The sequence below is a fragment of the Kryptolebias marmoratus genome, linkage group LG3 (assembly GCF_001649575.2).
Source record: "Kryptolebias marmoratus isolate JLee-2015 linkage group LG3, ASM164957v2, whole genome shotgun sequence".
Classification (NCBI taxonomy): domain Eukaryota; kingdom Metazoa; phylum Chordata; class Actinopteri; order Cyprinodontiformes; family Rivulidae; genus Kryptolebias; species Kryptolebias marmoratus.
This window is the reverse complement of record NC_051432.1, coordinates 20,469,215-20,489,488: the sequence shown is the minus strand read 5'-3', so window position 1 is coordinate 20,489,488 and position 20,274 is coordinate 20,469,215. Positions and strand designations below refer to the sequence as shown.

General features: G+C 39.0%; 1 protein-coding gene across 1 annotated transcript; it reads right to left on the bottom strand.

Moving 5' to 3' along the window:
- Positions 1–12,500, bottom strand: LOC108247208 (voltage-dependent calcium channel gamma-4 subunit). The gene is made up of 5 exons (XM_017435158.3): positions 11,812–12,500; positions 5,709–5,792; positions 2,074–2,214; positions 1,215–1,769; positions 1–1,116 (listed from the first exon to the last, which is right to left on the bottom strand). Exons 1-4 carry the CDS (start codon positions 12,032–12,034, stop codon positions 1,216–1,218), a joined length of 1,002 nt encoding a protein of 333 aa, XP_017290647.1. The 5' UTR covers positions 12,035–12,500; the 3' UTR covers positions 1–1,116; position 1,215.
- Between the last annotated feature and the right edge of the window lie 7,774 nt (positions 12,501–20,274).

Sequence of the window (20,274 nt, the reverse complement as noted above, 5' to 3'; positions counted from 1 at the left end):
ATTGTTTTTTTTTTTTAAACTTCTTGAAAACTCTAATTTTCCCAACAAGTTTTACTAATAAGAAACATTAAGACTGACATACTGTAAACATGATGTGTATTTCTTGGAGCATGATCAAAAATTTGCTACAATAGAAAATTGTTTTTTTACACAAAGGCAGTGAATCCAAAAAACAGGGAATTTGAGTTAATTCACAACAACACAGCGTATGATCTTATCTCTCTTTTTACACGAACCAACCGTAACAGTCTGTCCGACTTAAATGAGACATTCATTTGTTCCATACATCATCCCTGAGCAAATGATCAGCAAATTACACAGGCAGTCTGTGTAAAAAATGTTCATTTGATTCAACACGCGGTGAAATGGAATGCAATGTCTTTACTGTGGCTGCTTTCTTGTTGCTGTTGTTAATCAGTATTTACATAAATTTGTAGTTTCATTTCATCACAATGTGGCATTGCTTTTGTGCCACAAACACACACACTGCAACACACACGTATGACATGACTTACATCCACACAGAGAGCTAATTGAATCACACTGAAAGTATTTAAACTGTAGGTGAGGGGATTTAAAACTATCCAAGGTGTATGGATGAGGTTAGCACCATCTGTGTTAAGTTACAAACAACTACAGAACAACAATGGTTTTATAACAATCACACAAGTCACTAAATTTTAGCAAACAACTTTTGAAGACAAATATTATTCTGGCAAACAGTAAAAGGATACATTTTCTAAAACACTACTTCACACACAAAAAAAACAAAACCCCACAGTAATAATGCTGTGAGTCTGTATCAAACTGAGCATCGAGTCTAGAAAAGTTACCTTTTAGACATGCAAATTCAATAAATGGCTGTTTTTAAAGAATTCCAATACAAACAAACATTTTTCAATCCTCACCTCGAAGCAGAAGTCACTTTTTCAGACAGTAGTCATTATATTTTGGAATAAACTCATTAAATATTGCTACATGTATCTGCAGTCTCTCTTTTTAAAAAAAAAGAGATGCTGGGTCATTTCAGAAAAACGTTGTTTCAATATTTACATTTTCTTCCCTTTTTTGTTGCAGAGGCCTGTCAGCAAAACAAGCTTTCAATGTCACTGCTGCCTGGAAAAAAAAAAATCCTGTGAAAAACGTTTTTCACATCTGCACAACATTTAGTGTTTCGATAAAATCATTGTTTAAAAGAGCAACACACTCCTGACCTCATACTGGCGTGGTCCTCCGGTTTGCTCCATTTTTCACGTCTTTCTGGAAGCAGTTGTGGACTTGTAAAAATCCAGTATCCCTCTCAGGGCTATATGGCCTTGCAGACCCACTACCGCCCTTCAAAGGGTCTCTGCTGAGGGCGTAAAGGGATATATCCCCCATCGGTAGACCCATTCCCAAACCTCCCCCTCCAGATCCTCCACCAGTTTTCATTCCCACTGGGGACGGCTCACGGGACGGGTCAGTTGATCTTGAACTGGAGCGCGAACGCCTCCGTCTGTAGCGATAACTTGGTATGCGGGAGTACGGCGAAGAGGACGAGGTGGTTTTGATGAAGTCGTGTTTGGCCCTGAAGCGCGTCTCTTTGTTTTTTTCAATGTATAAGTTGACTGCGAGAACGCCCACTAACTCAGCCACGATGAAGGAGAGGGCGCCGAAGTAGAAGGACCAGCCGTAGTTGTACTGGTTCTTCTTGTCCTCGTCTTTCTTGTCACTGGGGTCGCCAGCATTGCTAGAGATGTAGACAATGATGCCGATGATGTTGCTTAGCCCTGGAGAGGGTTTGGAAACAAAACAAGATGTAGGTAGAGATGACAGACAATGAGATGAAAGAAAAGCTACTTTAAGAAAACGCCTGACAAAACTGTGTCTTCAGAATGTGATATGGAGCATCCAGTCTTTTGTCACAATACTGTATGGGCGTGAGAAGGCGAGCCCCAAATTTATGCGTCTAAACAAAATACTAATCTGCTTGCTTATCCCCTCTTTTTTCAGTCTGTACCCTTGAATGGAATATACTTATCATCATCCAAGTTTGTGTGTGTATCTGTGGTGTGCTCTTCTGTGTTCTCTTACCTGCAGCCACAAACAGGATGCCTGCACTGAGCAGGATGTTGTTTTTTCTGCTGTAAAACCGTCCCACACCAACACAAAGGCCGCCCAACATCAGAAGGACTGTGCTGAGAATTGGAAATAGGCTTGATGCACGGACTATACCTGTTCAAACAAGACATAGACATCAATGCCTTCCAGTCAACAGTGAATATAAATGACCAACATGAGCATATCACATCTTTGTTTGTATTGCCACAAGCACATCTGTTGCCTGAGGAATAAAAATAAGCATCTTTTGTAAACAGCTGGTGCTGATAAAGGTGTCATTCATTTTTAGACTTTTGATCACAAGAAACTTTTGATCACAAGAAACAGTACTGGGCAAAATCAAGTTTTGTCCTGATCAGTGGTATTAAAAAAAAAAAATCGCAAGATCAGTAAAGACATTAGTAAATATTATGTGAGATTCCTGAAGTCAACATTGTAAGCCAGCAGGGAATTGAATAAACATTAGACCTGCTGGTGACAGAAGTGGGATTTATCTTCTGGGGAAATAAAATGACTGCACAAAAATTGCACCAATTCATTTAGTAGCAACCGAGCTTTTACTGTCTAGAATAATGATCATCAACTGGTGGCCTGCAGGCCACATTTGGCTCATGAGCTTTTTCTACTTGTCCCACAGAGAATGAAATGATTAATAAACCTAACCCAATCCAAGACAATAATCAGTTCACTTAGTCGCTGCATTTGATTTCAGCTCAGTCCCCGGCACACAGTAGCAAATCAGGTGCTGAACATGTCAGGGCCCTTTGAGTGTTGAGCATATTGTAGCTATAGAATGTATCCTCAGTTTGAAGTAAAACAAATAGTTTTTAAACAATGCAATGCTTTTGGACATTTGGTTGGCACCGGTGTCTCACAGCAAGAAGTTAGCAGGTTCCACTCCTAGCTGGGATCCTTCTGTGAGGACTTTGTATTTATTCCCATGAATGTGTGGGTTTTCTTTGGGTGCAGACCAAAAACTTGCATGTTAGTTTAACTGGTTACTCTAAACTATGGCAACTAATCCAAGGTTTACCCTGCCTCTCGCCCAAAGACCGCTGGAGAGTGACACAAACTGCAACCCTGACCAGGTGGAACAGGTGAGTAAAGAAAATGGATGGATGCTGATGATGTCTTTTCTTCAGGAAATAATGTTTACCTCAAAACTCTAATGACATGTACTTTTTATTCAATAAAATGTCTATTTTATTAGGAATGATCATAATTCATGTCTTCTTCATTTTTACCCTTCAGCTTTACAGTGATCTAAAGGAAAGTCACAAGAAAATATTCTCAATTAAAACTAAAAAAGTATAAAACTGGTTGAAACTTTTGAAAAAGAAAACAACATGGCAAAAAGTCATATACAGTGTTTATGGAAACAGAAGTTGGAAAAAGAGAAAAATAGCCATAATTATGAGAAACATCATCAATCAAAAGCTTTCCTCAGTACCATCCTCTTAGAAAATCTCTGGCTAATTTTGCTGATGACTCCTGGTTAAGACCAAAGTAATGTAACAACCAAATGGCTCCCAGTGGGAGGCCTGGAAGATACAACCCAGTTAGGTATAGATTTAATCCGATCTTAACTTTGACATTAATTTAAATAGACAAGTAAGTGCTTATCTTATTGGTCTGTATAGATAAATGTGTTCTTAACTCATCACCTAGGCAGCCAACAAAATGTAATACAGTTAGGAAAATAAAATCCGGACAGGATGTATTTTAATATAAGCAAATATGTTTTTCTAACTTTGCCATTTTGGCTCTGATCAAGTAGCTGTAATGAACCAACAATGAATTAATCTAAAATAAGTGAAAAAAATGGAAATAAACATATTGTATTTGATGTGAGGTTTCATGGCTAAAAGTGCTATATGTACTTGCATCACTGAACTTTTTTGCATCTTTGTAAAAAGGATATTGTGGTGTTTTCAACTACACTTTCATATTGATGTTTGCTCTGATAAGAACAGATGAGAGCAGGCTGCTAGTAGCTGACGTGATGCCAAAGCTTTATGACCCAAAGACAGTAAACTTTAAAACAAAGTAGACAAACAAACTACCAACAGGCTTTAAGAAGTCAGAGAAAGTGGTCTGACTCACCACATGATGACTGAGTATGCCATCCAGCCAGAGTTACTAATGTTCAAAACCTCTCCTGCTACAGGAAACAATCTGGTAACTAGCATCCTTCACCATGAAAATGTATTTGAACTGTGCTATGACACAAATCTGTAAAACCCTTTATTGAATGGATGACATCAGTCACAGCTATTATGTCTAAAAGTTTTACCTTCCAATTCTTCTGAACAAAATTCATTTTTATTTAATCAAACTAGTGCCCAAAACTCTTTTTAGTTTATTGCTGTTTCTTGAGCCTAAAGAGAGTTCATGGTTTCCATCTTGGCTGCACTGTGACCCCTGTGGGGGGAAAAAAACTCACTAGGGAGCCTGATCTGCAGCCAACCGCATTCAGCACAAACATGTGTGACCATTGAGTGTGCCTACTCCTAAACCCCGGTATCCAGTTTGTATTTAGAAAAAAAACACCAGACACAGCAGACCATAAACAGTAATACTGTATGGATGCTCCCTGTTTGGACAATGCTGTACAACAGATGACAAAATTATTATGTGCGAACATGAAATGCTTTAAAGCTGCTGACAAAAAACTAAGAATTATTAAATCCACATTCAGTCGAATTTATAATAAACCTGAAAACAAGAAGACCACTTGAAAGTTCTAACCCAGAACTGTCTTTCTTTTAGGTAGGTCATATTAAACGCTGAGTCAAAAGAAAAATGTTCCAGTTATTTATTTATTTTGTACTCTTATTTTTCTTGTTTTAGTTTTTTTTTGCCATGATTTCTTTAACAAAGAGAAAGACATTGTAAGGTTTGAGAAAAAAAAAAAAACTGGTCTTAACAAAATAAGGATGCTTACCAAATTAGCTACATAAATTTGTACCAGTATGCATAAAGCAACAGTTCATGCAGGGCGATGTGCATTTCACATGTTTGTATACGCAGCCTAATTGCTGCTTATTTTGCAGTAAATAACAGACCTACACATGGTCTAAACATGATGCCACCAGTGGCAATAAATCAGGTGAATCTTTTCTGGTAATACCAGGGGCTCATTAGAAGTTTTCACTGCCTTTCCATGAAGCAAAGCAAGTAAGCCTGTTACTATTTTTTCTGTTTGTGTTGTATTGAATAAATATAATTGTTGCTTTAGTATCCATGACTTTAGTGCAATATATATATATATATATATATATATAAGTGATGTTGAACAGCCTGATATATTTTTTTTTCAAGGTCTTCACAGAAACATCCCACTAAAACTTAAAATACTCTGTATAACACTCTCTTACATGAGTAAAGTCTACTCTTTTTGAGACAAGCTCTATTCCACGTCAACACAACACACCTCGTTATCAGCAGAGCTGCAATTACTGTCATAACATCAGGCTTTTATGGTGAGGGGATAGAGATGTCATGACACATTAAGTATCCTTGTGATAACTCCATCATCACAGAGGGAAAAAACAGACAGAGGATTAAAAGCTGAAGTGTTTGAAGATGAAGAGGTTGCACTGACTTACGTAAGATGTACTCTGAGCTGTCTGTATCATAGTCGTTATCCTCTGGAAAGTGATTGATCCGAAAACAGCTTCCTTTGTTGATACCTGTGGAGAAGCCAAAATCACAGTGAGTTTGGTTGTGACTCATTATTAAAAAGTTAATGAGGAAATATTGCATCGTCGTTGTAAGGTTTGACATGGAAAACTGGTATAAAAACGAATAAAGCAGTCACACATTTTGATCAGACACACGATTTGATGATCCTGAGACACGAGTTAAGGTGAAATCTCCAGTTCCATCTAGATGTGCTGAGGAGAGGTTGATCTGGAGCTCTGAGTATTTTAGACCCCCAGGCACCATCTACTCAAAGATCCAGTCTTTTCACTGAGAAAACATCTCTTTAAACGTTTAAGAGAATTGGAGGATTATAAATATTGGAGGGTTAGACTTTCAGCTCAAAGTCTGACTCAGGTTTCACTGTAACATCCTGTCACTTCTGTCTTTGTTATCACTGATTACACAAAGTTAGAGTCTTAGTGGCACAAGTATCAGATTTATGACATTATTAGTATTCATAAAAACCCAAAACAGACTGAGATGCAGACTGAAAGAGCCTGGCTTGCTATTCATACCCTGAAAGAAAGTAACACCACTTCAGCTCTTAATTTAACAAGAGAATGTTTTTTAAAAAGAGAAATAAAGCACAGTCAATGGGCTCTACAGCCGAAATAACAATCTAAAAACACCAAAACAAAGTATGCTTCCTGTGATATTGTCTTAATAAATCAGAGTGTTTGATAGAGAAACACGGAAACTTTTACAGAGCTTCTCCCAAATAGGTTCAATAAATCTATCAATCTGTATTTGGAACAACTTCATTAGTGCAAAGCATCTGTCTCTGTCTCCACAACTGATCACCTTTTAGACTCATCCCGATTCAAGATGGTCACCAATCAACCTTAGCAAACACATAAATGGCTTTACCTCTGAAAGGCTGAAATTTATGGTAGCTGAGACTCATCCTCAAAACTAACACACCTTATCATTTTGCAGTTTCACACGAGACTGAGAAAAGCATCACTCAAAAACTGCAATGACTGTTTTTGTTCTCATCATAGAATGTTTTTAACTTAAAACTCTGGCATGTAAAGAGGTGGGTGATATACATTCCTTCAAGGAATGCTAGGTTTTTAATTCAGACTAGAAACAACAGCTCATCATATATATTTAGTCCTGTTTATAAAAGGTGTAAAAGGCTGTAGAATTATGATTTCCATCAAATCTTGTGAATTTTATTGCGAAGGCGTGCACCATTAGTTGTTAGTGTGGCTGGTGGTGAGCTCCGTTGTGACTTGGAAATCAAAATCAGCTGATTAGCTGCATTCACCAGCGGTTCCTTCTGTGCCTGAGAGGCTTTCTGTATCCTGTGGCAGCGAGGCATCACAGGTAACTCAGATGATTGACACATTTTGATATTAATAGATATTTCATACAATAAGATATGCGTTCACCATGCCTATACTGATGCACAGACTGGGACATGTTAAAGCAAAAAAGAGCATATAAAGGACCTTTAAACTGTATTATCTTTCCCACCACTGAATATTTTTGATGTGCTACTTTTTAGTGAAACTCTGCATTTTTTGTTGCTGATGTCTGAGACAGCAGGCAAAGAAAATTAAAGAACTTCTGGGATTAAGTGATGAAACAGCCTCAGTCTGTTTGCTCCTCAGAGTCAAACTCATTCTTTCAGTCTATTTCAACACTCATTCTGTGCATCTATAAGAGCACTCTGAATGCTTTTCTTTTCAAACTTCCACCAGTTCCTTTTGAATCATTTTTTTTACCGAGAGCACCCCCTGAGTCAATGCAGAGACTCAATCACAAGATAACATTATTCTGAAGGTATCAGGCACATAGGTTTAGCATAGCTGGAGAGATTTATTGATTGTTTTATCTAAAAGTTGAAGAATGAGATGAAGGCACGGTGAGACATGACACTAAAGAATCAAGATGTGCACAGAAGGCCAGCGTAGGAAAATAATTGGGGGAATGACGGTGGAACGACAGAGCAAACTGAGATAGAGAGTTCAATGGGGGAGGTGTCTCCCCAGAGCCTATTTATCTGTGAGATCTGAGCCCATCTTTTATTACTCAGCATAGCTTCACCATGGCAACCTCCCCCCGGCAACCCAGAATCACATTTCTATTGCTGCTTCTCAGAGGATGCCTTTGACTTCTTTCTAATGCATTCATGAGGCTAACACACATGCAAACACACGCACACAACTTCACACACACAAACTCAAGATTATTAAAAAATGGAGATTTTCCAGTCATCTGAATTTGACTATTTAATGTCAGACAAACTTAAAGGGATAGTTCCAGTCTTTTGAAGTGGGGTTAAGTGTCTTACCTGCTGTAGATAGCTCTTTGAACAATCTCAGTTTGGAGAAACAGAGTTTAACTCTGACCAGATTCATGAGCTGACAGCTGAAAACACAGGGCTGACAATGTGACGTGCTGTCATCTCAAAAACCTCATAGCCATTCCAGAGAATGCTATTTTATAAATATTTACATCCCTGTTAACTTTACACGTTTCTTTAAAATAGGATTTTGTGAATATTTGCAAGCCCAATCATCATCAGCAGTAGCTAGTTGTAGCATTTCCGGAGCAGCATGGGGCACTTCCAGCAAGAATATCATAATATTTCTGCCCATAGCTGTGTAATGTAAAACTGATGGCAGTATATAAGTTTATATAAACCAGGACTAGGCAACCCTGGTCCTGGAGAGCCACTAACCTGCATGTTTTCCTTGTTTCTCTGCTCCAACACACTTGATTTGAATCAGTGTGTCATTAACAGGCTTCTGCAGAACATGAAGAGGTGATTTAACCACTGAATCAGGTGTGTTGGAGCAGGGAAACAGGTAAAACATGCAGGATAGTGGCTCTCTTAGACCAGGGTTGCCTCCCCCTGATATAAATTATTTGCATGAGCAACTGTGAGATACTTTTAGATTAAAACTGTCTTCAAACAGAAACATTCAACTTAGTTCTTGGTCTTGCTCAAACTAACTATTAGCTCATCAATCCAGCCAGAAATAAATACTTACTTAGTATTTAGCTTCTCTGCAATGTTCTCGCCTCCTTTTTTAGGAGAAACACCCCTCCCTTTTGACTGGCAGTGACTGGAACTCCTAAATTGTTTGCTGAGAAAGCTTCTTCAAATCAGGGTGCAGCATTGTGTTTAAGCTTTCAAATGCCCCCCAAAAATGAGCTGTCAGGCAAGCAATTATCTACTGTCACCGTCAGTCAACGATCAGTAGCAATGTTTAAAAAGAAACTTTGGATCAAAATTCATCAGATTGGACAAACGGCGCCCCCTCGGTGGCCTAAACTGATTCCCCAGAGAATATAATCCTCACTCCTCATAATTTTCTTTCCATAAGTAGCTTTATTTTGCCACTTTGGCTGTTTATTGAAGTGAAAGTTACAAGAAAATAATTAAACTAGTATTAGGTGGGACTCTTGTGCCCTGAGATGACTTTCGTTGTGAAATGGCCCCATATAAAGAAACTGAATTGAATTCTTCATCCCCTGCTTTTATTTTCACATTGACTCCAGCAGTTTCACATCGCACATTTTTATGGCTTCACTTTATTTCTCCAAACTGAAGTTGTTCAAAAATCGATCTACAGCAGGTAAAACATTATTTGTTGAAAAACCTTTCTACAAAACCCTACTTCATAAGATTTGGTTTTTCCCTCTTTAGTGTTTGCCTGGAGGACTTTGTATGTTTCAGATTGAGTTGAGCGTGTTCAGAAAACAGGAGCATGTTCCTTAAGGGAAAGTTCTTGTTTTATTTCAGCATGACCTGCTGCAAAGCAATTCATCCTTTTTTTTTTCCTTTAAAAAGTTAATTTTCCATCAGTTGCTCCTTTTCAGTAAACCTCTGGCTTCTTCTACAAGACACGGTCCTTGTATGATTGAGACACGCCTCATTTCTCCTGTAAAGTCAGCAGCATCTCCTGAGGCTTAGCCATTATTTATGCTGCTCATTTTACTCAGTACAACTGGTTTGACGCCATATTACCCACAGGCAGGGAAATCCCCACAGACTGAAGCAAATTAACCACAAAAAGACATTTTACACAGATGGCAGAAAGTGAAAGGATGATTCCAAAGTGCATTTTGAAATTCAATTAAAAGGTGTGCCTCAGTTTTTACATTTGTTGTAGAATGTAAATTAGATATTTTGTCTAAACTGCTACAGAAATGTAATGGGAGCCCAAATGATATGCTTGTTTCTGAGCAAATGAAAAACAACAACAAAAAGATCTAAGAGAAAGACTGACTGAGTTGCTTTCACTTTTCTGCTTCATGTGCAACACCCCTCCAAAGGGAAAAGCGAGCGATGTTTAAGAACACTCTGCAACCCACTTCAGATCTGCTGCAGCCTCGTACAAAGCGTCTGGAGAAGGGTTGTGTCTTTTGATTAACTTTACATGAAATCCATAAATAGCTTTGGGATTTTTCACATGAAATTCCAGGATGAGTCATAATAGTAGCGACTTGGAGCCTGGAGTGTGACTCCTCTAATGACTGTATTCATCAGCGTATGTGACAAATGTCTGGGTGAGTGCTGCCTCTTCACTTGGACCAGCAGCCACAACACTGCCGGCTCCTGATGCTACATTAAATCAGACGGAAACACGTGAGATGCACGTTTTCCTAGCAGCTACGCTCCGTTTTTGGAGAAAAACAAGTCAGGCACTCAACTGTATGATTAGTGTTTTTACTCTGACTTAATAGTGAGTTTTAGACTAAGATTTTGGTCAAACTTTTAGAAAAAACAGCATGCACAATCTCACGCAGTATCTTCAGGTGTCACCCTCAGAGTATATGTTGTGAAGGACTCTCAGCTACAACCACACACACTAACATTTCTAAAACCTACTGGTTCATATCCATTTTTGTGTTTTCTAAGGTCACGTAGCTGTGGCGGCCATCTTGAATGAAGATGGCTCCAAAGGTTAATCAGTTGCAGAGCTACTTCCAGTGATTATTTCCTGAAGGTTTCATTAAAACCTCTTCAGTGGCTTGTGGGATATTTTGCTAACAAGACAGACATGGTTCACTCCAACAGTTAAGGTTGAAGTTTTAAACAAAAACCTTGTGCAATCTGCAAATGCTAAGAATATGGGTCTCAGTTACTACCACGCCAAATTTTAGACCAATATCTGTAAAATTGACTAACTTCTTGCCATTTTTGTGTCTAATAATGTCAGTTAGCTGTGGTGGCCATCTTGAATCAATAAGTCTCCAAGAGTTAATCAGCTGCAGATGAGCATCCAGTCATTTCAGGAAAAAATGTCCAGTAGTTTATGTGATATTGTGCTAACAGACAGACTAGCACATGCACGAAAAATCCCTTTTCTGCTGCGGAAATGAACATTTCTGAGTTGTTTTGTTCATCATTTGAAATGAGCAGCTTCAGCACCATAAGGACCAGGACAGCGACAGGAAGCAGAGACCTCAGGACGGATCGCACTGATTTGGTTTGAAACCAATAAGGCAGTAAGTGTGTGCGCAGATGTGACAAAACAATATCGACCTGTTGTTCAAACCCCTCAGGGATCAGAGACAAACTGCAGAAGAAACCAGGGACAGTTCCTGGATCAACAAAGCAGCGCAAATCATGTTTACATCATGCAAAATCTAGTTTTCCGAACAGAGTTCCCAGGGAAAGCTTTTATTCCAATTGATGCTGAAACAGAAAAATATCCAGGGTTAATTGGTTTTTATTATTATTATTATTATCACGTTTGTTTTTTTTCGGCCGTGAAACATCTCAGCCTCTGAGAAACCCTCCACGGTGTGACTCGAAGCTCTTATAACTGCTGGTTCATGCTGTTTCATCAGATCACCATCTGATCACCTCACAACCTGGGGTGTTACAGAACCGAACACACTGGTGTTCAGTTCCACCACAGGAGAACCACTGCGCGCATCTGCCAAACTCAGAGACAACACTGACGATTAATGAGCTGCGAGGGAAGAAAAGTTCGTGCGCAATAACCAACAAATTAAGTTTTTTTTTTTGTTTGTTTGCTTTACCTTCTATACAGCAGATCCTCCACAGCCCAGAGTGCGTCAGGTCGCCTTTGACTTTCTTGGTCTGCATCTGGGTTTCGTCGGTGGTGACATTGGTGGCGTTGCAGATGTACGCCCGCGAGTAGAGCCAGTAGTCGGTGCCGATGGCGATGGTCATGAGGCTGAAGGCGGCGAAGGCCCCCGCCACGGCCAACAAAGTCTGAACCCCGCGGTCACACCACGCCATGGCGGCTCATATCACGGTGCGCATCCTCCACGGCGGCTGGGTGGTTTTTGTTTTATTATTATTTTACGCACGCGGCGAAGAGAAGACGCGCGTGGTGCCAAACTGGAAGAAACGCTCGCGCCGGTCTGTAATCAAACCACGAGTGGATCCTTTTAGTGCTCCTCTGTTTTCTGTCTCTCTCCCTCTCTCTCTCTTCCTGTAAACTTCAGTCTGAGTTGAAGCGGAGACGCGGCGCTCGGATGTTTGCTGCTTTTGTTTTGTTCTGCTGCGGGGCGACGATCATCCTTCCTACAGGTGGAAATGCATCTGAGCAAAAAGAAGGGAAATCTGGAAACCTTTTCAGTGAACATGTAAAGTTCTTTTTAAAAAAAAAACAAACTAAAATGAAGCTTTAAAAGGTTCACTGAGCGACGCGCGGAGACGCTCTCTGCAGTTTATTGTCTGACATTAAAGCGCACAATGGAAGCAGAACCCAGACCACACCTTCCGCCCCTCCGACCAATTGGAAACAAGGATGATAACCGCTGCCAGAGAGACAAAACATGATTAAACCCAGCTGTGGTCCTATGTGGGCATTTTACTGGAAAAAAAACATGTAAGTTTTGTATATTAAATTCAAATTAAAACATGAAAAAGTCGAATTCCTCTGCATCATATACAACCTGTGCATAAACAGAAAGCCTTAACAAAGTTTTGAAAGATATTTACATCAGTGTGGAAACATTTCATTTGTTTGCTGCTCTTAGAACTGAGGGATCATAGTGAAGCTAAAATGATACTGAAGGTGCATAAAAAAATTATTCTCAAATGTTGGAGGTTTGTTGAAATTTGTTGGAGACTTCTGTCTGTCCCCTTTAAGCTCCCACTGTGGGGTGGGGGGTGGGGGTGTTGTTGTTTATGTGGATGTTTTATGAATTCAGAGATGATGAGTTTTGTTTTTGTTCTCTCTTTGACTGGGGGGTGGGGTGTGTGTGTGTGTGTGTGTGTGTGTGTGGGGGGTGTTAGTCAGCTGAGCCAGGTGNGGGTTCACTGAAAGACCCCAGGCTTTGGGACACTTCCTGTTGCTGTCATAACAGAGACTGTACAAAGTCTGTTAGGGCGTCTGAATAAATCAAAAGATGGGAGAGTTTTGTCAGCAGTGAAACAGAGTTATTAGGGAGGAATACTAAGATAGCCAAACAAAAGGAAATTGGTCCAAAAGAAGAAAACAAAACGTGAAAATGCTGGAAAAATGAGAGTGTACGGTAAGCTTTTGAAGTTTGTTGATTAATGTGTAAAGAAAAAAAGATGAACTTTGATCATTTTAACCAGCGATTCTCAAACTTTTTATTTTTTGACCCGAAACATATCAGCAGCATAAAGTTGTGATTATTTCTGTACAAACATATCTAATAAACAAGAATATAAACAGCACTGGCAACAATTACAATATTTTCTGACAAAATGTGGGGAAAAGGAGGTGAACCCAGAGCGCAGACTCATTCAAAAAGGAAAATTTATTAAAATAAAAGATGATCAAAACAAAAGCTGACATGGCAGCAAGAACTAAACATAACAAAATCCAAAAACAAGGTAGGAACAAGACAACCAAGACACGACCGGGCAAACACTAACAGAACAACGAACCAGCAAGTGAATGGAGGAGATGGCCGGGTTTTAAACAGCAGAGGGCAATTAGGGGGAGTGGGCACAGGTGAGTGAAAATCCTGAGAGCAGGTGGAGATGGGCGTGGCAGGTAACCAAGAGCTGACTGAGGATAAATGAATGATGGCGGAGGCACAGAGACAAGACAAAACATGAAGGCAAGAAAAGAAACAATCTGAACCCAAAAACACAAGATAAACCCAAACCCTAACAATTTTTACCGATTTAAGACTACTGTTTTTTATATTTTATAACAAGCAATGCATAAATATACTAATAACAATCATAAAATTTTATTTAATTTTTGAAAATCCCCTCATGACCCCTCATGATGTGTTTCACGGCCCACAGTGGGATCCTGACCCCAGCTTTGGTGACCACTGGTTTTAACATGAGAGTGGGGAGACGTCAGCAGGTGAGTAAAACTAAATTCATTGTTTTCAATCGTATACATGAGCACACAAGGAGTATATATTGTTGGGAAAACTATAGATACTGCCTCAGGGAAATTAAAGGAACTCAAATTAGTCCAGTGTAAAATTAAAGTATAGTCTTATAAAGATAGTTTACTTCATGAATCCTTAAAATTTTGACAGAAACTGGAGAAAACTGCTCCTTAAAGTTGTCTGAAGCTTAGAGCTGTCTTTAACACATCCTGTTTGGGTTTTTCATGTTGGGGATCTTTGTTCCTCATGTGGTTGGCTTCCTCGGATGAGTTTTCACACTCAGCAAATTTTCTAAGTGCTGATTTCTTTTATTAAAACTGACACGGACTTTTGAACCAATCCTGATATAATGAGAGGAGACCGAGGGCACAGAATAAAATCATGATGGTGATGTTTAGAAGTTCTGCTGAACTTCTTCCTGTCTCTGCTCCCCACCTCGTGTAACGTGATCGAGTGCTGGTGAAGTTTGCCATTTTATTCCGCTAATTGATGCCTTTTCTGCCAGCTTCCTTCTTTCTGTTGCGGTAGTTTTCTCTTTCATGCAGGTTTTGGCTTCTGCTAACTGCAAACTTTCAATGCCCTTTTCTGACTTCTCTTACAAATATAGCACTTTAGGTCTCAATAGCGGGTCTCGACTGGAGTTTCTTTTCTTGGAGTTTAAGTAGCTGCCACAGTCTGGCCTTTCTAAAAGACATGCAGCTTTCTGCCTGCTAGTGCATCATTAGCGAATGTGCCAATGTGTCGGGGCCTTTTCAATAGTAAACTAGAAGCCTTCTCCGGGAAGTAATTGGTTATTTTCTTTGAAATGATTTTGGCTAATTCAGATTGATTTTGGCAAAAGTGTCGGGTGAAGACAGAAGCATTTGAGATTGGATTCATTTATAAAGCGAATTGGGGAGAAAAAAAAGGCTGGCCAATTTGCGGGAAAAGCAGTTTATTGGTGTGGGATAAAAGCTTGTTACTGCTAGGAAGAGAAGGAACATGGGAACTAAGAATATGCAGAGAATCCAGAGCACACACCAGCCGAGAAATGTTGTAAAAGTTCACCTCCAGGTTTTAAAAAAACACAACCCAAAAAACAGTTTTATCTTTTGAGACTAAACATAGAGTAGAAGAGGAGAGCGAGTTTTTACATGAAGTTTGTTATCATGAACAAAGCTATAATTAGTCATCTGTGTAACTGTTTTTAAGGTCAGAGAATCATGACTTAGTTTGGGAGGTCAAAAATCAATCAAAAGAGCCGACTGCACCAACAATTACAAGAAACGAGAACAAGAAAAAACAACAACCATGAATGAGACCAGTGCTCATCTGATGGTAAACAGTGCACTTCTTTGTGTTTCCAGGAATACATCAATAACTTTTAGGTAGAACAGATGAATGATTGCAAAGGAAAGCTAAACAACTACTTCCTTCTGCCACAGGAATCAGGAGCCAGGCGCTGCTAATTAAATAAACTTGATTTAAAAAAAATCAGCTCTCCACAATTAGAAGTTGTTCCAGTTTGGTGGTTGGAGTCATTCAGGTGTGTCAAAACACAATGCCAAAAATTCAAGTCATCCGCATTGATCTCAGAGAAATAATGCTTTTGCCAATTAATTTGGGAATGATTTTAAGGCTTTTTTCAATCAACACATCAGTGGAAAACATTATTCATATGAGAGAAAAACAATGACTAGTCCAGGTACTGTGTTGTGTGCAGTGTCTTTTGGGCAGAGAAAACCAAAGTGGAGATTTTTGGATGTGATGCACATGTATAAGAATTGATAAAACACTTTCACAGTCTTCATGCTGACTGTCAAGGACAGTGGTGGAGAGGGGATGGAGAGGGCTTGTTTTGCAGCTCCAGGATCTGTCCCCTTGCAGTCATTGAGTCCAACAAGAACGCCTGAGTCACAAAACAAAGAAGGTAAAGGTTGTTAGACGACTTGCTTGGTGTGTGATGCCAAGACAATAACTGGAGGAAACTATGAGCAGGAAAAACAGAACAGGTAAAAAAAACCAAAACAACAACAACAGATAAACAGAAAACACTGGCAGAAATAACTTACTGATACAAACTGAAAAACAAAAATCAAGAGAAAACCAAATCAAACGCACCAAAACCCCCCAAACAGTGACAGTTTATTTAAAATTTTCACCATATATTTAATGTTATGTGAGTGTCTTCTACTGTAAAGTATTTCTGTACCATCTTTCTACTTATTTTGATGCCATTGTGATGATGCAATCATTAATATGCAGAGCTCTCATTTGTGAACTCGGGGGGGGGTTCAAAAACCTGAATCACAAAAACGATCATTTGTAAATGAGCCTTTGATTATTCAGGTCTTTAACTCTGAGAAACAGGAAAAATCAGAAGAGAGATTCACATATGAGAAGAGATACGGAGTTTCTACTGATATAAAGAAACTTGCAGATGGTGGTGGAAAATGATCAACTGCTGATTTTAATAAGCGTGGCTTCCAATTATCAGAATGTGTTAAACTGGGTTGATATAAAAACCTAATCATGACATGCTGTTACTAAAAAGAATTTAAAAGCTATTAAAATGACACTAAATGACTCAAAGATGCATAAAGAAATAAAGGTAAAACACAAAGAGATGATAGGTTTCTGTTCATTCATATCACTCCCGGTGATCGGAATCATCAACAAATTTGGCATCAGTGATTTTTTTTTTCCTCCCCTAAAGTTTAAACATGATCAAAAAGAATTTTTAAACACTTTCCACCAAATCTGAATTTGATTACCAGACGAGCGATTTCAGTTTGGTTTGGTTGTGTTCTGCCTCCAGGTTGAATATCCTTTGCTACATGAACTCATCAACAGTCACAAACGTTTGTTAATAAGTGTTAAAAAAAAGAAAAACTAACCCCACTGAGCAGGTTGTGATTAAGCAAAGCAAGCACACCAACGCTGCCTGCTGCAGTCACAAAAGGCGTCATGTGTGGAGACAGAGTCTAGAGAGCAGAAGAAAGAGATAAAGACCATGTGAGACTAAGCTAAAAGAATGCAAACACACACTCAGTCCTCAGGCTGTCAGAGACTAGCTGTGCTGTGGCAAGCTGTGGTTTACATCAGCAAGTCTTCCTTCACAGCTACTTTCTCTGATATTCAAGACACTGAAACCTGTAGCTTATTTTTAGAGGCAGTAGCTTTGCATTTTTTTAAAACTATGAATGTCTCTTGGAGAGGCTGTAGCTAAGAACTTGGACCAGTGATGCTTTTTTTCTTCTTTTTTTTGCTTTTGTTGTTTCATTGTTTGTTACATGTGGATTTATTAATCAGCAGATCTATTTCTGTTGCTGCTTTGTCCAGTTTGATTGCTGTTTTTTTCTCTCCAAAATATTTCTGCAGCAGACTGACAATCAAATCAGGAAAAAAAGTGAGAAAATATGCACAAAGTCACCCTACATTTATTTGAGTCTTTCCACCTGTATTCATAACATTTTATGCATTTTCTTTTTGTATGTGATTGGGTCATGAAGGCAACAGGTCCATTAAGGAAACTTAGACTTCCTGCTTTCCAGCGACATTCTCCAGTTTCTCCTTGGGAATCTCAAGGCATTTCGAGGTTAAGGAGGATAAGTAATCCTTCCAGCTCGTTCTAAGTGTGGCCTGGTGTCTTCTCAGTATCACATGCTCAGTAAACCTTCAGAAGGAGGCCTCCTAATCAGATGCTTGAACCACCTCAGCTGACTCCTTTTTATGCAGAGGAGCAGCAGCTCTACTCCGAGCTCCCCTCGGATAATGGAGCTCCTCACCTTATCTTTAAGGCTGAGCCTGTCCACTCTGTGCAGGAAGCTCATTTCAGCTGCTACTGTCTGGGGTCTTGTTCTTTTGCTCATGATCCAATTCTCATGACCATAGGTGAGGGCTGAAATGTAGAGAGGACCAGTAAATCGAGAGCTTTGCCTTTAGCCTTGGGTCCTTTTTCATCTAGACAGACTAAAGCAACTCCATCGATCCATCTCCATCCTGCCATAATTTGTGAACAAGACACTCAGAAACTTCCGCTGCTCCATTTGGGGACTCACCCCCAACCCAGAGGGAGCATTCCATCTTTCTCTGGTTGAGAACCATGTACTCAGACTTAGAGGAGCTGATTATCATGCCAGATACTCCACTCCCAGTTGAAAACTGCCCCAGAAACACATCATTCAAAGCAGAGACGAGACCCCAAGGTTCCTGGACCAATACCTTGTCCTGCTTAATAATATGATTTGTATCCATAGCTGGACATTTTGGAACAGGTGTTGGATTATCGTCCTTTCATGTCAGAGTCTGAATGTGGAGGATCTCCTACTTCTTATACATCCCTGTAAAATAAAGATGCTGTTGAGAGAGTTTTAAAAAAGGAAAACAGAAAGCAAAGTTGGCAATCGTTTGCTGACAGATACGAACCATGAAATTAGTAATGAACAGCACAACAGCCAAATAAAAGAGAGAGAGAGAGAGAGAAATCATAAAGGGATGGCAACTTTGCTCATTGAGCAGCTTCATGTGATTTCAGTTTCCACACCAAATAAAACAAGCTTGAAAGAAACATTTTCTGTTTCTCACTTTTTGCATGTTGCTCATTTAACACACAGCAGTGTCAGCACTAAGACGTTTAGGGTCCTCGGTGTGGACCATCTGTCCTCTGTGTTCGCTGGCTTCCTAAAATTCTTGCATGGTTAAATCAGTGGCACCAAGCAGCGGCATGTACGGTGCTGTGGCTCAGAGATACAGCCATTATAGATTTTCTGTTTATTTCCAGTTTTCAGGGCACACAATTCTGCATGGTTTGCACACAAACCCTGCAGTTGTATCTTTTACAAATTTTGCTCTTAAGAATAAAAACACTGAGTTATGATACCAGGGTGACTATCAGTATATAAATACATGTATAGAGCAAAATATTGGAAAGGTACAATTTGATTTTTTTACAAGGCCCCCCGTTGCTCATTTATTAATTTAAACCTAAAGCAGTCACAACAAGTCTGCATTTTTTTTATTATTTTTAAGTGGTAAATGTACCAGACAAGGATTTAGAGTAAAGTTATAAAAGCCACATGCAACAGTAATGATTGTTTTATGTTTCACTTCCACATTTAAATGAAAAAATGCTAGTGAAACCTTTAGATTGGCACAAATTACAACACATATAATTGATCTTCTGTCCTCTTGTCTACATCTGAAGCCTGGGACCTAAACACAGAGCAAACACAAAGCCACTGGACATTATACATGTATCAGAAATTAAAATTTACAAAAAAGAAATGAGGTTTAAAAGAGATTGTTATGTGCATTATGGTATTACAAAGTTAGTCCTTTACTTGACCAAAACTATGGTTTAAATTAATTTTATGCCTTTCTGAGTCTTGCTTTTGTTTTCAATTTTATCAGTGTAGTAAAATAAAATATTTAAAATGATTTAGAGAAAGAGCTTTCACTTCATTTTATTCATTATCAGAAAAGCCATAGATGGAAAGTTGTGTGTTACCACCAAACTACCACTAGATGGAGCTGCTGACAAAAAAAACACACGAATCACAGAAACAATCTGCTCCTGAACAACAGGATGATTTATTCACTCAGCCACTGATCTGGTAATTTTCCTCTGCTTTTTATTTATTTATTTTTGAATTCAGCTGACAGTGAGTGGGATTTGGTTTGATGTTGCCTGGTTGTTGATTGATTTTTTTTTTTTTTTTTTTGTCAGCAGTAAAACCTGAAATGATTAGCTGGCATCAAACAGTTTGGAGCAGTTCATCAGGTCAGAAAATATAACTCCTTGTTCATCTGGTTGTCAAATCCCAGCCTGGTGGGGATTTTCTGTTTCCATTTGACTAACAGCTCCAGTTCTGTCTCATTTACTCACAGCTCCCACTGTCACACCTGGCTGTCTGAACAGACAAAATGCTCTCATGAATCTGTGTAATTCTTCTTTTTGTTTATGCTTTTGTAGATCGTTTTTATTTGTGTAGCTTTAGATTATGTTTATTGAAAGTTGGTGGCACAAGATTTGATATTAGAAAATATTCTCGTATTTCGATTTTGGAGGTTTTTTTATTCTTATTTTATATTTTGTGGACAAACTTAACAAGCAATAGAGATAAAGGCTGAAGTTCGTAATCTACAGTATAAGTTATGAAACACTGATCC

Coding starts and splice junctions, on each gene's coding strand:
- LOC108247208 (XM_017435158.3), bottom strand. CDS start 12,034: ATGGCGTGGTGTGACCGCGGGGTTCAGACTTTGTTGGCCGTGGCGGGG. Junction 5,793..11,811: donor GAGGATCTGCTGTATAGAAG/GTAAAGCAAACA, acceptor GCTTCTCCACAG/GTATCAACAAAGGAAGCTGT. Junction 1,770..2,073: donor CATCCTGTTTGTGGCTGCAG/GTAAGAGAACAC, acceptor AACCCTCTCCAG/GGCTAAGCAACATCATCGGC.